The sequence below is a fragment of the Microcaecilia unicolor genome, chromosome 11, assembly GCF_901765095.1.
Source record: "Microcaecilia unicolor chromosome 11, aMicUni1.1, whole genome shotgun sequence".
In the NCBI taxonomy this organism is placed as follows: Eukaryota; Metazoa; Chordata; class Amphibia; order Gymnophiona; family Siphonopidae; genus Microcaecilia; species Microcaecilia unicolor.
The window spans coordinates 112890847-112906702 of record NC_044041.1 but is presented as its reverse complement, the minus strand read 5'-3'; the positions used below and the strand labels follow the sequence as shown (position 1 = coordinate 112906702).

Genomic DNA, 15856 nt, shown 5'->3' with positions numbered 1-15856 from the left:
TGTGTGTATGTGTTCCTTTCAGCATTCCTAGAGCAGTCTTGTCTGGACCTGCCCCTAGCTTTAAGCAAGGCCTTTTCTTTTCCTTGGCCTTATCTCTCTGGCTCTTTCTTGGAGATTCCAATGGCTGGTTCTGTCTCTTATAGTCTTTTCCTTAATGTCATTAGGCTCAAGTTCCTATTTACTGATTTGTCAGGGTTTCCAGGAAATGTAATGTGCATTTTGAACCAGTGTTCCCTTGAATATATTTCCTGAGTGGGGACAGTGTGGGGGAGTAATATTAGATCCCCCACGTGTTGAAAAACCTATCACCTACGAAACACCTGGAACTGACTATCCAAATCACATCCCACCCGTATTCAACAACATGGGAGTATCTAGCTCTATCCTAGGTGTAACTTGGAAGAAGGTCTTACTGGGCACTAAATCTGCTGTACATCATGCTTAAGAGCCAAAATTTTAAAATAGACCTAAAAACATATTTTTTCAATCAAGCTTTCAATGCTTGTTAGAGTCTGTCAAGGCCTGACGGCAAATAGTGTCTGGCTTAGGAAAAGCATGCAGTGTTGTTTGGTTATCTGAATGCCCTTTTGGTATGTTTGAGTTCCTTTCCTTTTATTTTTCTTTGTTTTTTTTTATTGTACATCACCTTGATTTGCTTTGTAAAAAAGGTGATTTTAGCAAATACAAATAAACATCTGAATCTACAAAAGAACTATGGAGAAAATAAGAGAGTAGGTTTCAGAAGCAGGGAAATGGATTTCTCAGTTTTTCATAAACAATGGGGAAGCGCATTCTTGCCCCCAGGACATGGGGTCAGCACCCCCAGGAAGGTTAAATGTCACAGGTCGGAAAGGTCAGGCGGCAAGTCAGGCAAATCTCCTGGCAGGGCACCCTGCAGCCCTAATTCTGGCCAAGTCCAGACAGAATGAAAGGAATGAAAATCTCGGAGCTCTGTGGCTATGACAGTCCCGCAGTTCCGGGTTTTCATTTTGAAATCAGGGCAGGAAAGAGATGGATGCACTTTGTTCCCAGGGAGATAACACTGAGGGAAAAGGGAGATAAATAATAAATAGCAAAAGATTTATCTTAATAAGGAGACATCATCTGACACATGAGGGGGGAAGGGAAGAAGTACAAAGTACTGCCAGTACAGAATGAAAGCCGGTGAAGGAGAGAGAAAGTTAAGGTGAGACAGGGGAAGGAAAGGATGTAAACACTGGGACCCATTTGATTTTCTGAAACAAATTCTCATGTTAGTGATACTGGTGATCCAGCTCTTATCCAAAACATCTGGGAGAAGAAGGGACACTATCCCACCCCTTGTATTCTATCAGCCTGTCTTCAGCCTCTTCCAAGGAACCTGCAAAACCAGCAGAAGAACAAACATTAATTGATTTGATTTTCTTACTTTTTTTTGTCTATTAGATTGTAAGCTCTTTGAGCAGGGACTGTCTTTCTTCTATGTTTGTGCAGCGCTGCGTACGCCTTGTAGCGCTATAGAAATGCTAAATAGTAGTAATAGTAGTAGTAGTTTTTTCTCCAGACCCAAAGAGTTCCCAGGGGCATCCCCTAGCTTGGCCCAACAAAGTTGCACCTAAATCCAATTAGTCATCTACTGAGGATGACACAGGCTCCAACTGCAAAAGGAAAGGATGCCTCATGCACCCTTAATCTCCAAGAACTTGAGAATATCCATACTGGGTCAGACCAATGGTCCACTTGCCCAGTATCCTGTTTCCAACATTGGCCAGGTCACAAGTACCTGGCAGAAACCCAAATAGTAACAACATTCCATGCTACCAATTCCGGAGCAAGTAGTGGCTTCCCCATGCCTATCTCAATAGCAGACTATGGACTTTTCCTCCAGGAACTTATCTAAACCTTTTTTTAAACCCAGATACGCTAACTGATGTTACCATATCCTCCGACAACGAGTTCCAGAGCTTAACTATTCGTTGAGTGAAAAAATATTTTCTCCTATTTGTTCTAAATGTATTTCCTTGTAATTTCATTGAGTGTCCGTTAGTCTTTGTACTTTTTTTGAAGGAGTAAAAAATCGATTCACTGGACCTTGATCATATCTCCCCTCAGCCATCTCTTTTCCAAGCTGAAGAGCCCTAAACTCTTTAGCTTTTCCCATATGAGAAGAGTTCTTTCCGTTTATTATTCTGGTCACACTTCTTAAACCTTTTTGTAATCCCACTATATCTCTTTTGAGATACTGTGAACTGAATTGATCGCAATATTCAAGGTGAGGTCGCACCATGGAGTGATATAGAGGCATTATAGTATTCTTGGTCTTATTTACCACCCCTTTCCTCATAATTCCTAGCATCCTGTTTGAGTTTTTGGCTGCTGCCTCCGCACACTGGTCAAAAGATTTCAGCATATTGTCTACAGTGACACCTAGATCTCTTCTTAGGTGCTGACTCTACAAGGTGGACCCTAGCATCAGGTATGGTTTGGGGGGGGGGGGTAGAGGGAGTCCCCCTTGCTGCCTTTGGCATACCTAGAGTAGTTAATCTATACACAGAGGTTGTCTCTTATCGTGGTTACTGAATATTGAACAGAACTATGCTAACATGCCAACGCATCATTTAATCAGGTCTAATCATGTACAGCCTGGTTATAAAAATAAGACGGAAGTTCAGTGTTCTTCAGAATGAGTGAGGCTGAAGGGATTGAAATACTCGGGTAGGAGTGTGGGTGCATGGGTAGTGGATTCCTTAGGCAAACATTCAGCATTAGCTTCTTAATTAATTTTCAGGCCCATAACTCCCTACCCCTGAGACTTTGATAATTAAACTCAACAAGCATGATCACCCCAATGCCACCCTTTCCATCATTCATTCATGAAACGCCTAGCACCCGCCTGAAGTTAACCCTGCGGCCACCTGGAGGGTCTGACCCCAGCACTGCTCACCGCCTACACCTGGGCACGTGCTCTATACAACACTCTCCTCCCACCAATTGGGTCCCGCTTGCCTCTGGGCTAGTCTCCCACTCTCAGGTTATTCCCCGGTGATTTCTAGGACACTGGGAGCACGCTCCAGGGGTCCCACAGCTCCCAGAAAGCACCCACAGACCCAAAAGCACAAAACAAGATTCTTAGTCCAGGACAGCAGAGTCAATAAACTAAAAAAAGGTTTATTCTCATAGAACTTGAACAGTGAACAAGAAAAAGGGTGAAATCAGCAAGCAATAACAGGTAACTGAGTTTTTATAATTGATCCATATTATCTAAACATTTGTTTACTACCTGGGGAGTTCAGGAATATAGCTGCTCACAGGGTTATATCATATAACTGCTCACAGGGTCTCAGAAAAGAGATCTTTATTTCTCTGCTTCCTGGCTGAGACTGGAGAAAATCCAGTACCTTCAGACTAGATATGAAATCCAGTGCAAATCAGAGCCCAGAGCATCAGTTTTGAAAGTAGCTGCCTAATGGTACTGCAGATTGCCTTTCCATAGACTGAAACTGGAAGAGAGAAAGTCTTTTTCTGCAACAGCTTTAAAACTTAAAACAAATGCAATCTGCTGGTTAATTAGGAGAAATACATTTCATGAAATAATACCGTTTTCAGGCTTGGAAATTCAGTTTTGTCACAGATAGATACACACACTGAGACGAATTTCCAAAAGCTACTTAACTAGGTGGGTATTTGAAAACTCCCCACCATGCACTGATGGTTCTTTGAATCTGTCATGCTTTCAGGTCCTACTGTTTTGCTTTAGTTGCCACTGCTGCTCATCTACTCGGTCTGCCTAATGGTCAAACCTACCCAGTGTGGGTGTGGTGAGGAAGTTTGACACAGATTAGCAGGAGATCTGCCCTCTTCTCCTTGAACATACCTTGCCTTGAGCTACAACTTGAAGAAAAAAAGTGCTAAATGGATGTCTTCTTGGTAATGCTTGATATGTAGGTCTGTTGGGATGGCACTGTTGGGATGGGATGCTCTTGGTTAGTGTTGTGTGGGTACTAGTGGCATGAGGAATGTTGTAGAGTTGGTATGATGGAATGAGATGTTCTTGGTCAGTGTTGTATAGTTACTGGTGTTAGACATCTGGTAGAGCTTCTCATTCCATCAGTCCTAACTAGAGCTGTTCCGAATAGCATATTTTACTATTTGGCTGAATATGAATAATGAAAAATATTATTTGTCCGAATACAAATACCAAGTAAGAATAATGGACATTGAGCTTTAATTGCCTGCCGCATTGAGCCTGCCATGAGTGGGAAAGCGCGGGGTACAAATGTAACAAAAATAAAATAAAAAATAAACATAACAAATAATAAAAGAAGCAATGTCAAATCAGAGATCAAGTGTTTTTATTTCAGTAGATTTAACACAGTAGAGCCCCGAATTATTCGTATTCTAGTTTAAATCACTATTTAGCCGAATACTACTACTTATAATTTCTAAAGCGCTACTAGACGTACGCAGCGCTGTACAGTTGACCATGAAGAGACAGTCCCTGCTCGACAGAGCTTACAATCTAATTAGGACAGACAAACAGGACAAATGTATTCGGGGCACTATGCGGGGCTGAATCGAATACGAATATGCGGTACAGCCCTAGTACCAACTCTAGATCAGTGATGCTTGCTTAGAAGGATTATAGTGTTTGACACTATTGGTTACAATACTCTTAGTTGCCATTTTGTTCTTAGTGGGACTGTAATGTTGGTATTGTTATGATGAGCTATTCTTGTTTAGCGTTGTGTTCCAATAGTATTGAAGACCAGATTGGTGAGACACTCTTTGCATCTTGTCTATTATTGGGTACTGATGAAATGAGACATTAGCCCCTTGTGCTCGATAATGCTGAATTTTGGGATACTTTTGGATGAGAGGTTTGTGGTTTTGTAGAGCTGCAGTGTTGAATACTCATGGGTGAGAGTATCTTGCTTAGCACAGTGTGATTGCTATGGCAGTAGAGTTGGTACTAGTGGGCTGAGACGACCTTGGTTAGAGTTTTTAGTATTTGGTAAGATTGTAATATTATATGTAGTTGGCCATGGGTGCGACACTATTGGTTAGTATAGTGTGCATGGTAGGGCTGATAATGGTGGGATAAGATGCTCTTAGTGTTATGTGCTTGGTAGGATTTTAGTGTTAGATACTGATTGGTAAGTAGTTGAGATACTTAGTAGTTAACGTTTGCCTGGTATGATTTTAGTATTGGATAGTGGTGGATTACATGTTCTTAGTGCTGTATGCTTGACAGAATTGTATTATAAATCGGTGGGTGGGTGAGATATTGTTGGCTAGTATGTTTTGGCAGGCCTGATATGTTAGATGCTGATGTGGTGAGTCACTCTTCGTTAGCTTTGGATGTTTGGTATGGCTGTAGTGTTAGATACTTTGGTGAAATGCTTTTGGTTAGCATTTGGATTTGAGCAAAGCTTGTTTGAGTTTGTAAGTACTAGCTGGAAGTTCCAGTTGGTCAGGGTGAGTAATTCCCTCAGATAAGGGGGTGGAGGGGGAAGTTTTCTTGGTGATCACACAGACTTTCTGCAGATGACACTATTAATTCAGTTTAGAACGTGTTTGCATGCGGATGTGTGTGCATCTGTAGCTCTGTGTGTGTTCATAGCCACATCTCTGTAATGCAGTAGAGAGGAGGTTCACAGCTCTATTGTGGTCGTTTTTGAAGTAGGGGGTATTTTTTTCCGATCTATGGGAGGCCTGCAATCTTTGATTTGCCTTTTACAAACACTTGACATTTACCTTTTGCTTTTATTGCTCGGTTTACATTATTCAGCCCTTTGTTTACACATCTTTTGTTTACACTTCACTTTGTTTACAATTTGCAATGTTTACCTTTTCCTATTTCCTTCCTGTTCCTGCCCTGCTGTCCCTTATCACATTTTTCTTACTCTTCTCAGATTCAGGAAATTGTATTTGTTGGACAGTTTGCATATGTCTTGTGATTCACCTTGGTTTTGCTCTTCTGCAATTAGAACCACAGACCTGATGAAAAAAAATGTTAAAAAGATAAAAATCAAAGTATCTAATTGGTAGGTGTTTACATTTTTAAAAATGTCCTTCCTCTGCTTTTCTAATTTATTACTTTCCCCCCCCCTCCCCTTTGGTGAATTGAAATTGTGACCAATTGGAGAGTAGTTGCTGGGCATTCAGTGTTTTGGTTGGTGGCCTAGATCCTCAGCTGCTTGCTAATTGGTCTTTTTGCAGGAGCAGGTCCTATTTTCTCCAGCCACTTTTTCTGCATTATACATATTTTATAGGGTTTTAAGTGCGCTGTCACTTCTTGATGGCAGGGTAGGATCTAGTTTAGTTGAATCATTTCCATTGTATGGTAGACCGCAGCCTCACCATGTTCCCCTGGTTGCCATTCTGAATACCTCCCTTCATTGCTCTCCCTCCATCTTCTTGGAGTTGTTTACTCCTCTGAAGCTTGCTTTGCAGTCAGATGTTTTGTCTAGTGTGCCTCTGTCTTTCCTTCCCTGATGCATCTCCAACTTATCTAACACTATTTTAAAACAATCTGTAAACCATTTCATGACAGGGGGCTCTGCTCATGATTTTATCCCCCTTCTGGCCCCCCCACCAATTGTGTGGCTTAGGGGAGACTACAAACTCTCATGTTTGCCGTGGGGTAAAACCAGATTCAGGTTCAAGAATATTTCTTGGGCACAATGTATTTTTGTTGCCGAAGTAGTAAATAAAGTAGTTAAAAAACCCTCATAAAAATGAATTGCGCTTCCTTGCAGAGGGCCTTGAGTTTGATTCCTGGTTCAGGTCTTCCACTGCTAGGGTCAGCTTGTGGTGGTATGGTGGAGGCTGGGGGGGGGGGGGGGGGGTAGGGGGAGAGAGCAGTCATAGTGACTGTGCAACAGAGATGCCAAGGGTGGCTCATCCCAAAGCTAGAGATTTACCACTGCATACTGGAGATCCTGGAGGGTTTTTTTTGCGGGCCCCAGTCACGTCTAAAATCAGCTCTGGCAGATGTATATTCCAAAAACTGACATATTCTAATCAATAAAATAGAAAATAAAATTCTTTTTTTCTACCTTTGTTGTCTGGTCATTTTATTTTTCTTATCGTGTTGGTCCCAGTCTCTGCTTTCTGCTTTCCTCTGTCTTCTCTTAACTCTTTTACCAGGATATATTTGTCCATTTTGACATTTCTTTTCTTTCCATGTGTTTCCTCTGTGTTGCTGTCCATCCTGTCCAGTATTTCGCCTGTGTCCCTGCACCTATCCTTCTACCATGTTGAGCATCCCCCTACTTTGTGTCTGTATTCTTGCTCTGTCTAGTATCATCATTTCTCTGTTACCATCTCCCTTCATGTGTCTGTCATCATCCCTCTGTGTCCGTAACCCCTCCACCTTGCCGGCGTTGTCCCTTTATGTCCCTATTTCCCCCACCTATTTGGTATTATACCTGTCCGGCATTGCACCTGTGTCCCTATCCACCCCCCCTCCGGTCTGGTATTGGCCGTTTATGTTCCCCTCTCTCTTACCTTCCTCCTGCCCTTCACTCCCCCTCCATCTTCCTCCTTCCCCTGCAGGCCTTGGCATCATTTCCTATCTATCCCCTCCACCACCACCCTTCCAATATCTCTCCCTCTTCCCCTGCAGGACCCATATCATAGCTCTCCTTCTTCCCCTCCCCCCAGCAGTGTAGCATCTGTCACTCAGTTACTTCCTCCTCTCCTCTCTCCTACTTCTTCCTCCTCCTCCAGGGTCCTTTAATCTTGCCTGTGATCCTCTCTGACAGCAGCAGCAGCTATAGCGCCAAAAACAGGCTGATTGTGGGCAGTCCGCGGGGCCTTCCTGTGACTGTCCGGCCCTCTGAAAACAGGAAGTAGGCTCGGAGGAGGTGGAACGGGCACAGGAAATGCCTCGTGGATGGACTGTTTTCAGTTCTGCTGGTGAGGTTCGCAGGTAAAGTTAAAGGACCCTGGGGGAGGAGGAAGGAAGCAGGAGAGAGACGCACAACTGGGGTGGGAGAAGAGGAGCCATTGCAGTGGAGATAAGTGCTTACGTGAGCTGGAGAAGGAGGGCAAATGCATGGTCACATGCTGAATGTGTGTGACTTGGCATGTCTGAATGGTGACAGCCAGTGATTAGGGTTTGATGAAAGAGGCCTGATGCCTGATCGAAGACTTGCCACTGCAGTGCTTGGGTAAATTTGGGAAGGGGTAGAAAATAAGAGACTCCCCCACCCCAGTATCTGCAAATGAAGTCTCATGGTGCCAGATCCAGCCCTTATTCCGAACGAGATGTAAACGGCAGGACAAAAAAACCCCACTGAATTCTAATCCAAATTACAAAGTGGAGAGAGAACAGTAACAAAAGCATTTTCAAGGTTCTGCTGAAAAATTCAGAGCATAGCGTTGGCCCAAAGTCCTTTGACTGAGGAGTCCCACATGTATTCAATACATGTCGATCTCCCTGGTGTGTGGGTGTGGAGTTTGTGGGGGTCTTGCTTGTGATGTGGAGAGTGCTGTATGTTGATAACTGTAGCCAGGGAGGGGAGAAGGTGCAGGGAGAGAGGAAGTGGAAAGAGGGACTTGGGAATTCTTATCATGGTAAGTGACTTTGGCAGCTGTTCAGAGATGTCATTAGTTAATGGACCCAGAGTGGATGGGAAGGAGAGAAGGAGGGGAGTGGTGGGGAGGAGGCCAGAGAGTCTATAGTGAGGGGCATGAGAGATTCAATGGTTTGTAAGAGGGCTGACATCTGCCTCCTGTGGGATTGAAGATATTCAGCACTGGGTTTTCCCTAATTTGGTGATAAGAGCAGCATCTCCCTCTCATCCTTTTCCAGCTTTTGTTTATTCTTCTGCCCCCTTTTATAGAATTTTTTTTTTTTTAATAACTCTACTTCCCTTGTTTGTTTCTTGGATCATGTCTGGCTTTCCTGGGCCTGCAGAGGGGGAAGGGGGCCGAGGCTCTGCTGTGTATACCTTGTATTTCATGGAAACAGTTTTTGAATCTGAATAGTCTAAATTTCCTGGTGCAGACAAAATCTTTGAGCAACTCCCTCTTTGATCCCACCACTCCCAGCTCAGACCAGATTACAGTAGAATCACTTTATTTGTACTTGTTTTGTCACAGCAAAGAGGAAACAGAAGTTGAAGCCTATGATGTGACAGGAGAGGTAGCCTAGTGGTTAGTACAGGGGCCTGAGAACCTGGGGCACTGAGTTCAATCCCTACTGTGGTTCCTTGTGACTCTGGGCAGGTCGCTTAACCCCTCCATTGCCCCAAGTACAAAATAAGTACCTGTATATAATATGTAAAACACTTTGATTGTAAACACAGAAAGGTGGTATATCAAGTCCCATTCTCTTTTCTTTAGCTGGCGTTAGTAGAGGACTTATTAAAGGAGAAAACATTCTGTGCTTTAAATGGAACTTTTTCTCTGCAGGAACTTGTTGCTATGAAAATGTTTGAACTCACCCTTTATGATTGACCCCCTCCCCCTTGCCCTTCCTCTGCCCCAGGTACAAAATAACTACCTGTATATAATAAGTAAAACGCTTTGATTGTAAACACAGAAAGGTGGTATATCAAGTTTAGCTGGCACTAGTAGAGGACCTATTAAAGGAGAAAACACATTCTGTGCTTTAGATGGAACATTTTCTCTGCAGAAACTTGTTGCAATGAAAGTGTTTGAACTTGCCCTTTATGATTGACCCCTTTTGCTGCACCAGACTGACCCCCTTGCCCTTCCTCATATGTTGCCCCTCTAACAAAGCTTTTCTCTCCTGGCTTTTTTGCAGGAACCCAGCAGCCGCAGCCTGGTCACTCTCCGAGTGGACCCCCGGGGATTTTATCTCTACTGGAGTGGACCCAGCATGGTAAGAACCTGTATGCTACGTGCTGCAAGTAGAACGGCAAATCTGTGGCTTCTCTGAAGCCTTCCTGCTTTTGCTTCCAGAGACTAGACCCTTCTCAGTGGCAGGGGAAACCGTACCAGCCCAGTACTGTACATGCATTCCCTCACTGCGGCTGGTGCTCTGTTTTGCATATATGTGTTTATATTTGCACACGTGCATGCATGTGGCCTCGCCCATTTTGATGAACGGCATGAGAGATGGTGGCTGTGTTTGGTTTTGGTCACCACAAGGAACTCTGTCCAAGGTTTTTGCAGGTTAACTGGTTCCTCTACAATTTCATCTGTTTAGAAATCTTACACAAACCTGCACATGTAGAAGCTCGTTTTATAACAAGGAGCCTAGGTTAAAGTTGGGAAAGGGGGGCCTGTTTCATAGAGGCAACTTAGGTGGTCTTCGACCTTTATAGCTGTCCTTGGCAGTGCACAAATACTCATGGAGAAATTTCCACTTGCTCCGAAGGTGTAAATTCATTCATGCACTCTGTATTTTATTAAATGCATGCCTACAAAGAAGCTGTGCCCCAGCTCTACTCAATCTGTCCCCCAAAGTAGGGCTACTGTTGCCATTTCCCTGTGCAATTTTCTAGGCACCCCCTTCCACATGTAGATCGTGCTTTACACACAGAAAGGGTAGAGAGTGGTTCCCTTAGTCTCTGTGTACGATCTGAGAAACGGGGTCTGAAATTAGCCTGGGCAGAGCTGAGTGCTTATCAGTTGATGGCAGGCCCAGAGTGGGCTAGGGCATGCTATCGCCCTTGGAGGTACGGTCCTGCCTTTCCGGCTGCAGCTCTCTCCATGCTGCTTGCCTCTGTGACTACACAGTGGGGCTTCGGAGGGTCTTTTCCCCCTGCGCAATGGCAGGGCACAGATGACCTTCGCAAACAGGTAGCATCCTGTCTGTGCTGCACTGGGAAAGCCCTGCGTGTGAAGCAGCTCTGCAGTTTGCTTTCTTGGGTCTGTGTGTGGGGGCTGCCTGCTGAAAGCCCTCTCTTGTGTATGTCTTTCCCCTGCTTGTACTCTGCTTTCCTTTGGTCCCTCCCAGTTCCTCTGTTGTCGGTCTCAGCCCATCTGACTGGTTTGACCAGACTTCTGCTTTCTCCTGAGATCTGTGCTTTGTGTCCAAGGCCTATTTTGTCTCTGACTTAGGTATCCTCCCTTCTCCATGTCTCCTCCCCTGCCACTGCTGCCCATGGACACCTGAGTTCATCCCACTATCTGTGAGTGTAGGAGTAGCCTAGTGGTTAGTGCAGTGGACTTTGATCCTGGGGAACTGGGTTCAATTCCTCCTGCAGCTCCTTGTGACTCTGGGCAAGTCACTTAACCTTCCATTGCCCCAGGTACAAATAAGTATCTGTATATACTATGTAAACTGCTTTGAATGTAGTTGCAAAAGCCACAGAAAGGCAGTATATCAACTCCAATGTCCCTTCTTCACTGTTCACCTTTTATGTTATAAAGCAAGCACAAATCTCTTGGTCCAGCTTATCTGCCCCCCATCTCTGTCCCCTTGAGAGATTGTGAGATCTTACCCTGGAAGTCAGGGCTACATGTGGTGCAAGGCAGTCAGATGCCCTCACTAGACTTTCAGCCTTGTGCAAACACCCCTTCCCCCCCCCCACTCCCAATTAACTAGTAGACAATTGTTCTTACACCACTCTCTCTGCCATGATCCAGTACACAGTCTACTGCATGACCACTAGTCTCTAACATACGGAGAGGCGTATTTTCAAAGCACTTACACAAATTACATGCAGGGGCATTTTTGATATAACGTCTAAGTCTAACTATGGATGTTTTGCTCATAAGTACATAAGTAATGCCACACTAGGAAAAGACCAAGGGTCCATCGAGCCCAGCATCCTGTCCATGACCGTGGCCAATCCAGGCCAAGGGCACCTGGCGAGCTTCCCAAACGTACAAACATTCTATATATGTTATTCCTGGAATTGTGGATTTTTCCCAAATCCATTTAGTAGTGGTTTATGGACTTGTTCTTTAGGAAACCGTCTAACCCCTTTTTAAACTCTGCTAAGCTAACCGCCTTCACCAAGTTCTCCGGCAACGAATTCCAGAGTTTAATTATGTGTTGGGTGAAGAAACATTTTCTCCGATTTGTTTTAAATTTACTACACTGTAGTTTCATCGCATGCCCCCTAGTCCTAGTATTTTTGGAAAGCGTGAACAGACGCTTCACATCCACTCCACTATCATGTCTCCCCTCAGCCGTCTCTTCTCCAAGCTGAAAAGCCCTAGCCTCCTTAGTCTTTCTTCATAGGGAAGTTGTCCCATCCCCGCTATCATTTTAGTCGCCCTTCGCTGCACCTTTTCCAATACTATATCTTTCTTGAGATGCGGCGACCAGAATTGAACACAATACTCAAGGTGCGGTCGCACCATGGAGCGATACAACGGCATTATAACATCCTCACACCTGTTTTCCATACCTTTTCTAATAATACCCAACATTCTATTCACTTTCCTAGCCGCAGCAGCACACTGAGCAGAAGGTTTCAGAATCTGAATAGCGATTTTTGAAACGGCAAAATGTTTATCTTTTTAATTTTTTTTTTTTAAAAGGCCACTTGCTAGATGTTTTTGTGCTCTGTGAATTTATCTTTTTGGTTCATTTTCAAACAAAGAAAAAAAATCCAAGTGAAAAACACACAAAATCAAGCCATTGGAATGTAGGAGGAACTACATTCTCAGTAGACTGGCCACATAGACATCCCAGCAGAGCAGTGGGGCACCCTAGGGGGCACTGCAGTGGACTTCACATAAAAGCTCCCAGGTACACATCTCACCATTGCTCCCTTATATTGTATTGTGAGCTCTCCAAACCTCCCCAGAATCTTACTGTACATCACTACAATAGCCCTTATGCCTGCAGGTATCACCTGCATGTAGGTACAGTAGGCTTTTGGTTGTTTTTTTTTTTGGGGGGGGGGGGCTGACACTTTTCTCCACAGGTGTCGCAGAGTGGTTCATGGGCCTGGGTCCCCTTCTCCACAATGCAGTACACTGACCCAGATCTGCCAAGTTACCCATTCCAGGAGGGAGACTTTTTGGCCAGTCCTGGATGTCTGCCAACTTCAACCTGGTGCATTATGGGACCTGCAGCACTGATTTCAATGGATGGAATCATGGACTACAAATCCCGCATTGCTTTGGGGTATAAGTTTAAAACCAGGATAGGCCAAAAAGCCTCCCTCCTGGAATGGTAAGTTGGCAGCTCTGCTGACCACTAAGCTACTCCACTGACCTGCTTGCTAATCTAATAGGATTGGCTATAACATCTGAGGCTGTCATAGAGGCTGGTATGTACTGTTTCTTTTATATCTTTGGGGGGGGGGAGGGGTCAGTGACAACCGGGGGAGTAATGGGGTGTCATTCAGTTATTCCTCCAGTGGTCATCTGGTCATTTAGGGCCCTTTTGTGGCTTAGTCATTATTAAAACAGGTCTAGCTTAAAATGTCTTGTTTTAGTCTTGGCCATTTCTGTTTTGTTCCATTATGGCTGAAAAACGTCCAAGTCTTAGGAACACCCAGATCCCACCCTTAACACACCCCCATGAGATTTGGATGCACTGCAGACGAACAGCATAGAAAAACAACTGGAAAATGGGTTTTGAAAATACCTATTTGGACATTTTAATGAGAAAAATGTACTTCTACCAGTTTATGCCACTTCTTAAACATTTTTCTCTTTTGAAAATGAGCCCCATAGTAACGTAGGAGGTGACGGTACATAAAGACCTGCATGGTCCATCCAGCCTAAGAAAACAACAGAGTAATTGATCTGCAGACTCCAAGATGGAAAACAGACAAAGTAGGATACGTATGTGAAAAAATCAATATTTAATAAGAGTAGTTCAAAATAAAATTAGCTAATTTTATTTTGAACTACTCTTATTAAATATTGATTTTTACACATACTTATCTGCTTTGTCTGTGGTCCATCTAGTCTGCCCAATGAGATAAACTCATAGCATGTGTTGCAATATAACATCTATATTCTTGATGTTGATCTGTCCTTGCCATTTTCAGGGCATAGACTGTAGAAATCTTCCCAGCAGTAGACATACTCAACTACTAGAGTTGGCGTCGAAGCCCATGCCAACCCATCCAGGTGTGTCTAGCCATAATCGAGGCACAGACCATAGAAGTCTGCCCAGCACTAGTCTTATTTCCCAATTACTGGAGTTACTGTCTAAGCACTGCTACATTTTTGGGGTTTTTTTTTTCTGATTCTATTCTCTTTCCATATAGGAATCCTTTGTATTTGTCCCACACATTTTTGAATTGTTACTGTTTTCATTTCCAGCACCTCCCTTGGGAGGGAATTCACTACCTTCTCCATGAAAAAAAGTACTTTCTGACTACTTCTAAGTTGACCCCTTCCCCCCTGCAACTTCAATTCATGTCCTCTAGTTCTACTGTAGAGGCTGACCAAATTTTGGTGCCTTTTTCAGTTTTGGCCAAAAATACAAGTTTATTTTCAGCTGAAAGCAAAACTCTGGTATAGCCCTGCTTACCCCTCCCCCACTCCCCCTCCCCCCCGAAGCAGTTCCTATCCGAGCTACGGCCACCGACTTGTCACATTATGTCGCCACCTTGAGATCCTCAGACACTATCACCCCAAAGTCCCTCTTCTGAGTTGTGCTTATCAGTCTCTCACCTCCAATTTGGTACCTCTCCCTGACATCCCAAGTTTATCACTTGGCGCTTCTTCGTATTAAACTTCAATTGCTAGTCCTTAGACCATTCTTCTAACTCTTTGAAGATCTCATCTCATGTTTTCTGCTCCCTCTGGGGTATCCACTCTGTAAACTTCATGTCATCCGTAAAAAGGCAAACCTTTCCTCCTAACCCTTCAGCAACGTGATAAAATAGCACTGGCTCCAGCACTGATCTCTGAGGCACTCCACTACTCGCCTTCCTTTCCTCCAAACAGATTCCATTTACCACTATCCTCTGTCGTCCGTCAATCAACCGATTTCCAATCCAGTTTACCACTTTGGGTCCTTACTTCATAATGCTCAGCTTATTCATGAGGAATTGTATCAAAAGCCTTGCCGAAATTCAAGTAGATTACATCTAGCGCATGTCCTTTATCCAGTTTTCTGGTCACCACTCAAAGAAATCAATCGGATTTGTTTGGCAGGATTTTCCTTTGATAAAACCATGCTGCCTTGGATCTTGCAGCCCATTAGAATATAGAAAGTTCACTCTTTTCCAACAAGTTTGGCTTACCAGCCCGTTGTTTCCCACTTCTTCCCTTTCCCTACTTTTGTGAAACACGATCACATCCACTCTTCTCCAATCCCATGGTACCTCTCCTGTTTCCAAGGATGTATTAAAACAGTTTAGAGGTTTCTCCAAGATTTCTCTGAGTTTCCTTAATATTCTTGGATGTATCCCATCCGGTCCCATGGCTTTGTCTAACTTTCAATTTTTCAAGTTGTACATAAACATTTTCTTCTGTGAACGGCGTGATGATATCTTTATTCCCATATATACCATTGTCAGTTGACTTTGGCCCTTCTCCAAGATTTTCATCCGTGAACAAGAACGGAAGTATTTGTTTAGCACATCTGCTTTCTCCTCATCACATAGCGGGAGTTGGCAGCTTTCAGTCTTAAAATTTTCACCAACATATCTGAAAAAGTCTTGTCACCTAATTTCTTTAGCCATTTTTCCTTCTGCCTGCGTTTTTTGCTGACCATATTTCCCTCTTTTCTTCTTTTGAGTTTTACCCAGTAATCTTTTCTGTGCTCCTCTTCTTATGTTCTCTATTTCTTGAACATTGCCTCTTTTGCCTTTCTTTTTTTCAGCCACTTGTTAGGAGAATCATATAGGTTTTCTTTTGTTTGCTTTCCTAATATAAAGGTCTGCTACCCTGTTAATAGCTGCTTTCGGCATGGAGGATCATTGCCCTTCCACTTCTATGTCTTATCTATCCCACTATCTATTCCTTTAGGAAGCCAGCC

General features: G+C 43.7%; 1 protein-coding gene across 1 annotated transcript in view; it reads left to right on the top strand.

Annotated features, from left to right (window-relative positions):
• PLCB3 (phospholipase C beta 3) overlaps window positions 1–15856 on the top strand; it is an 80283-nt gene that overhangs the window by 11962 nt on the left and 52465 nt on the right. Inside the window, 1 exon segment of the mRNA XM_030217704.1 lies at window positions 9755–9832. Within this exon segment, the coding sequence (XP_030073564.1) occupies window positions 9755–9832 (78 nt within the window).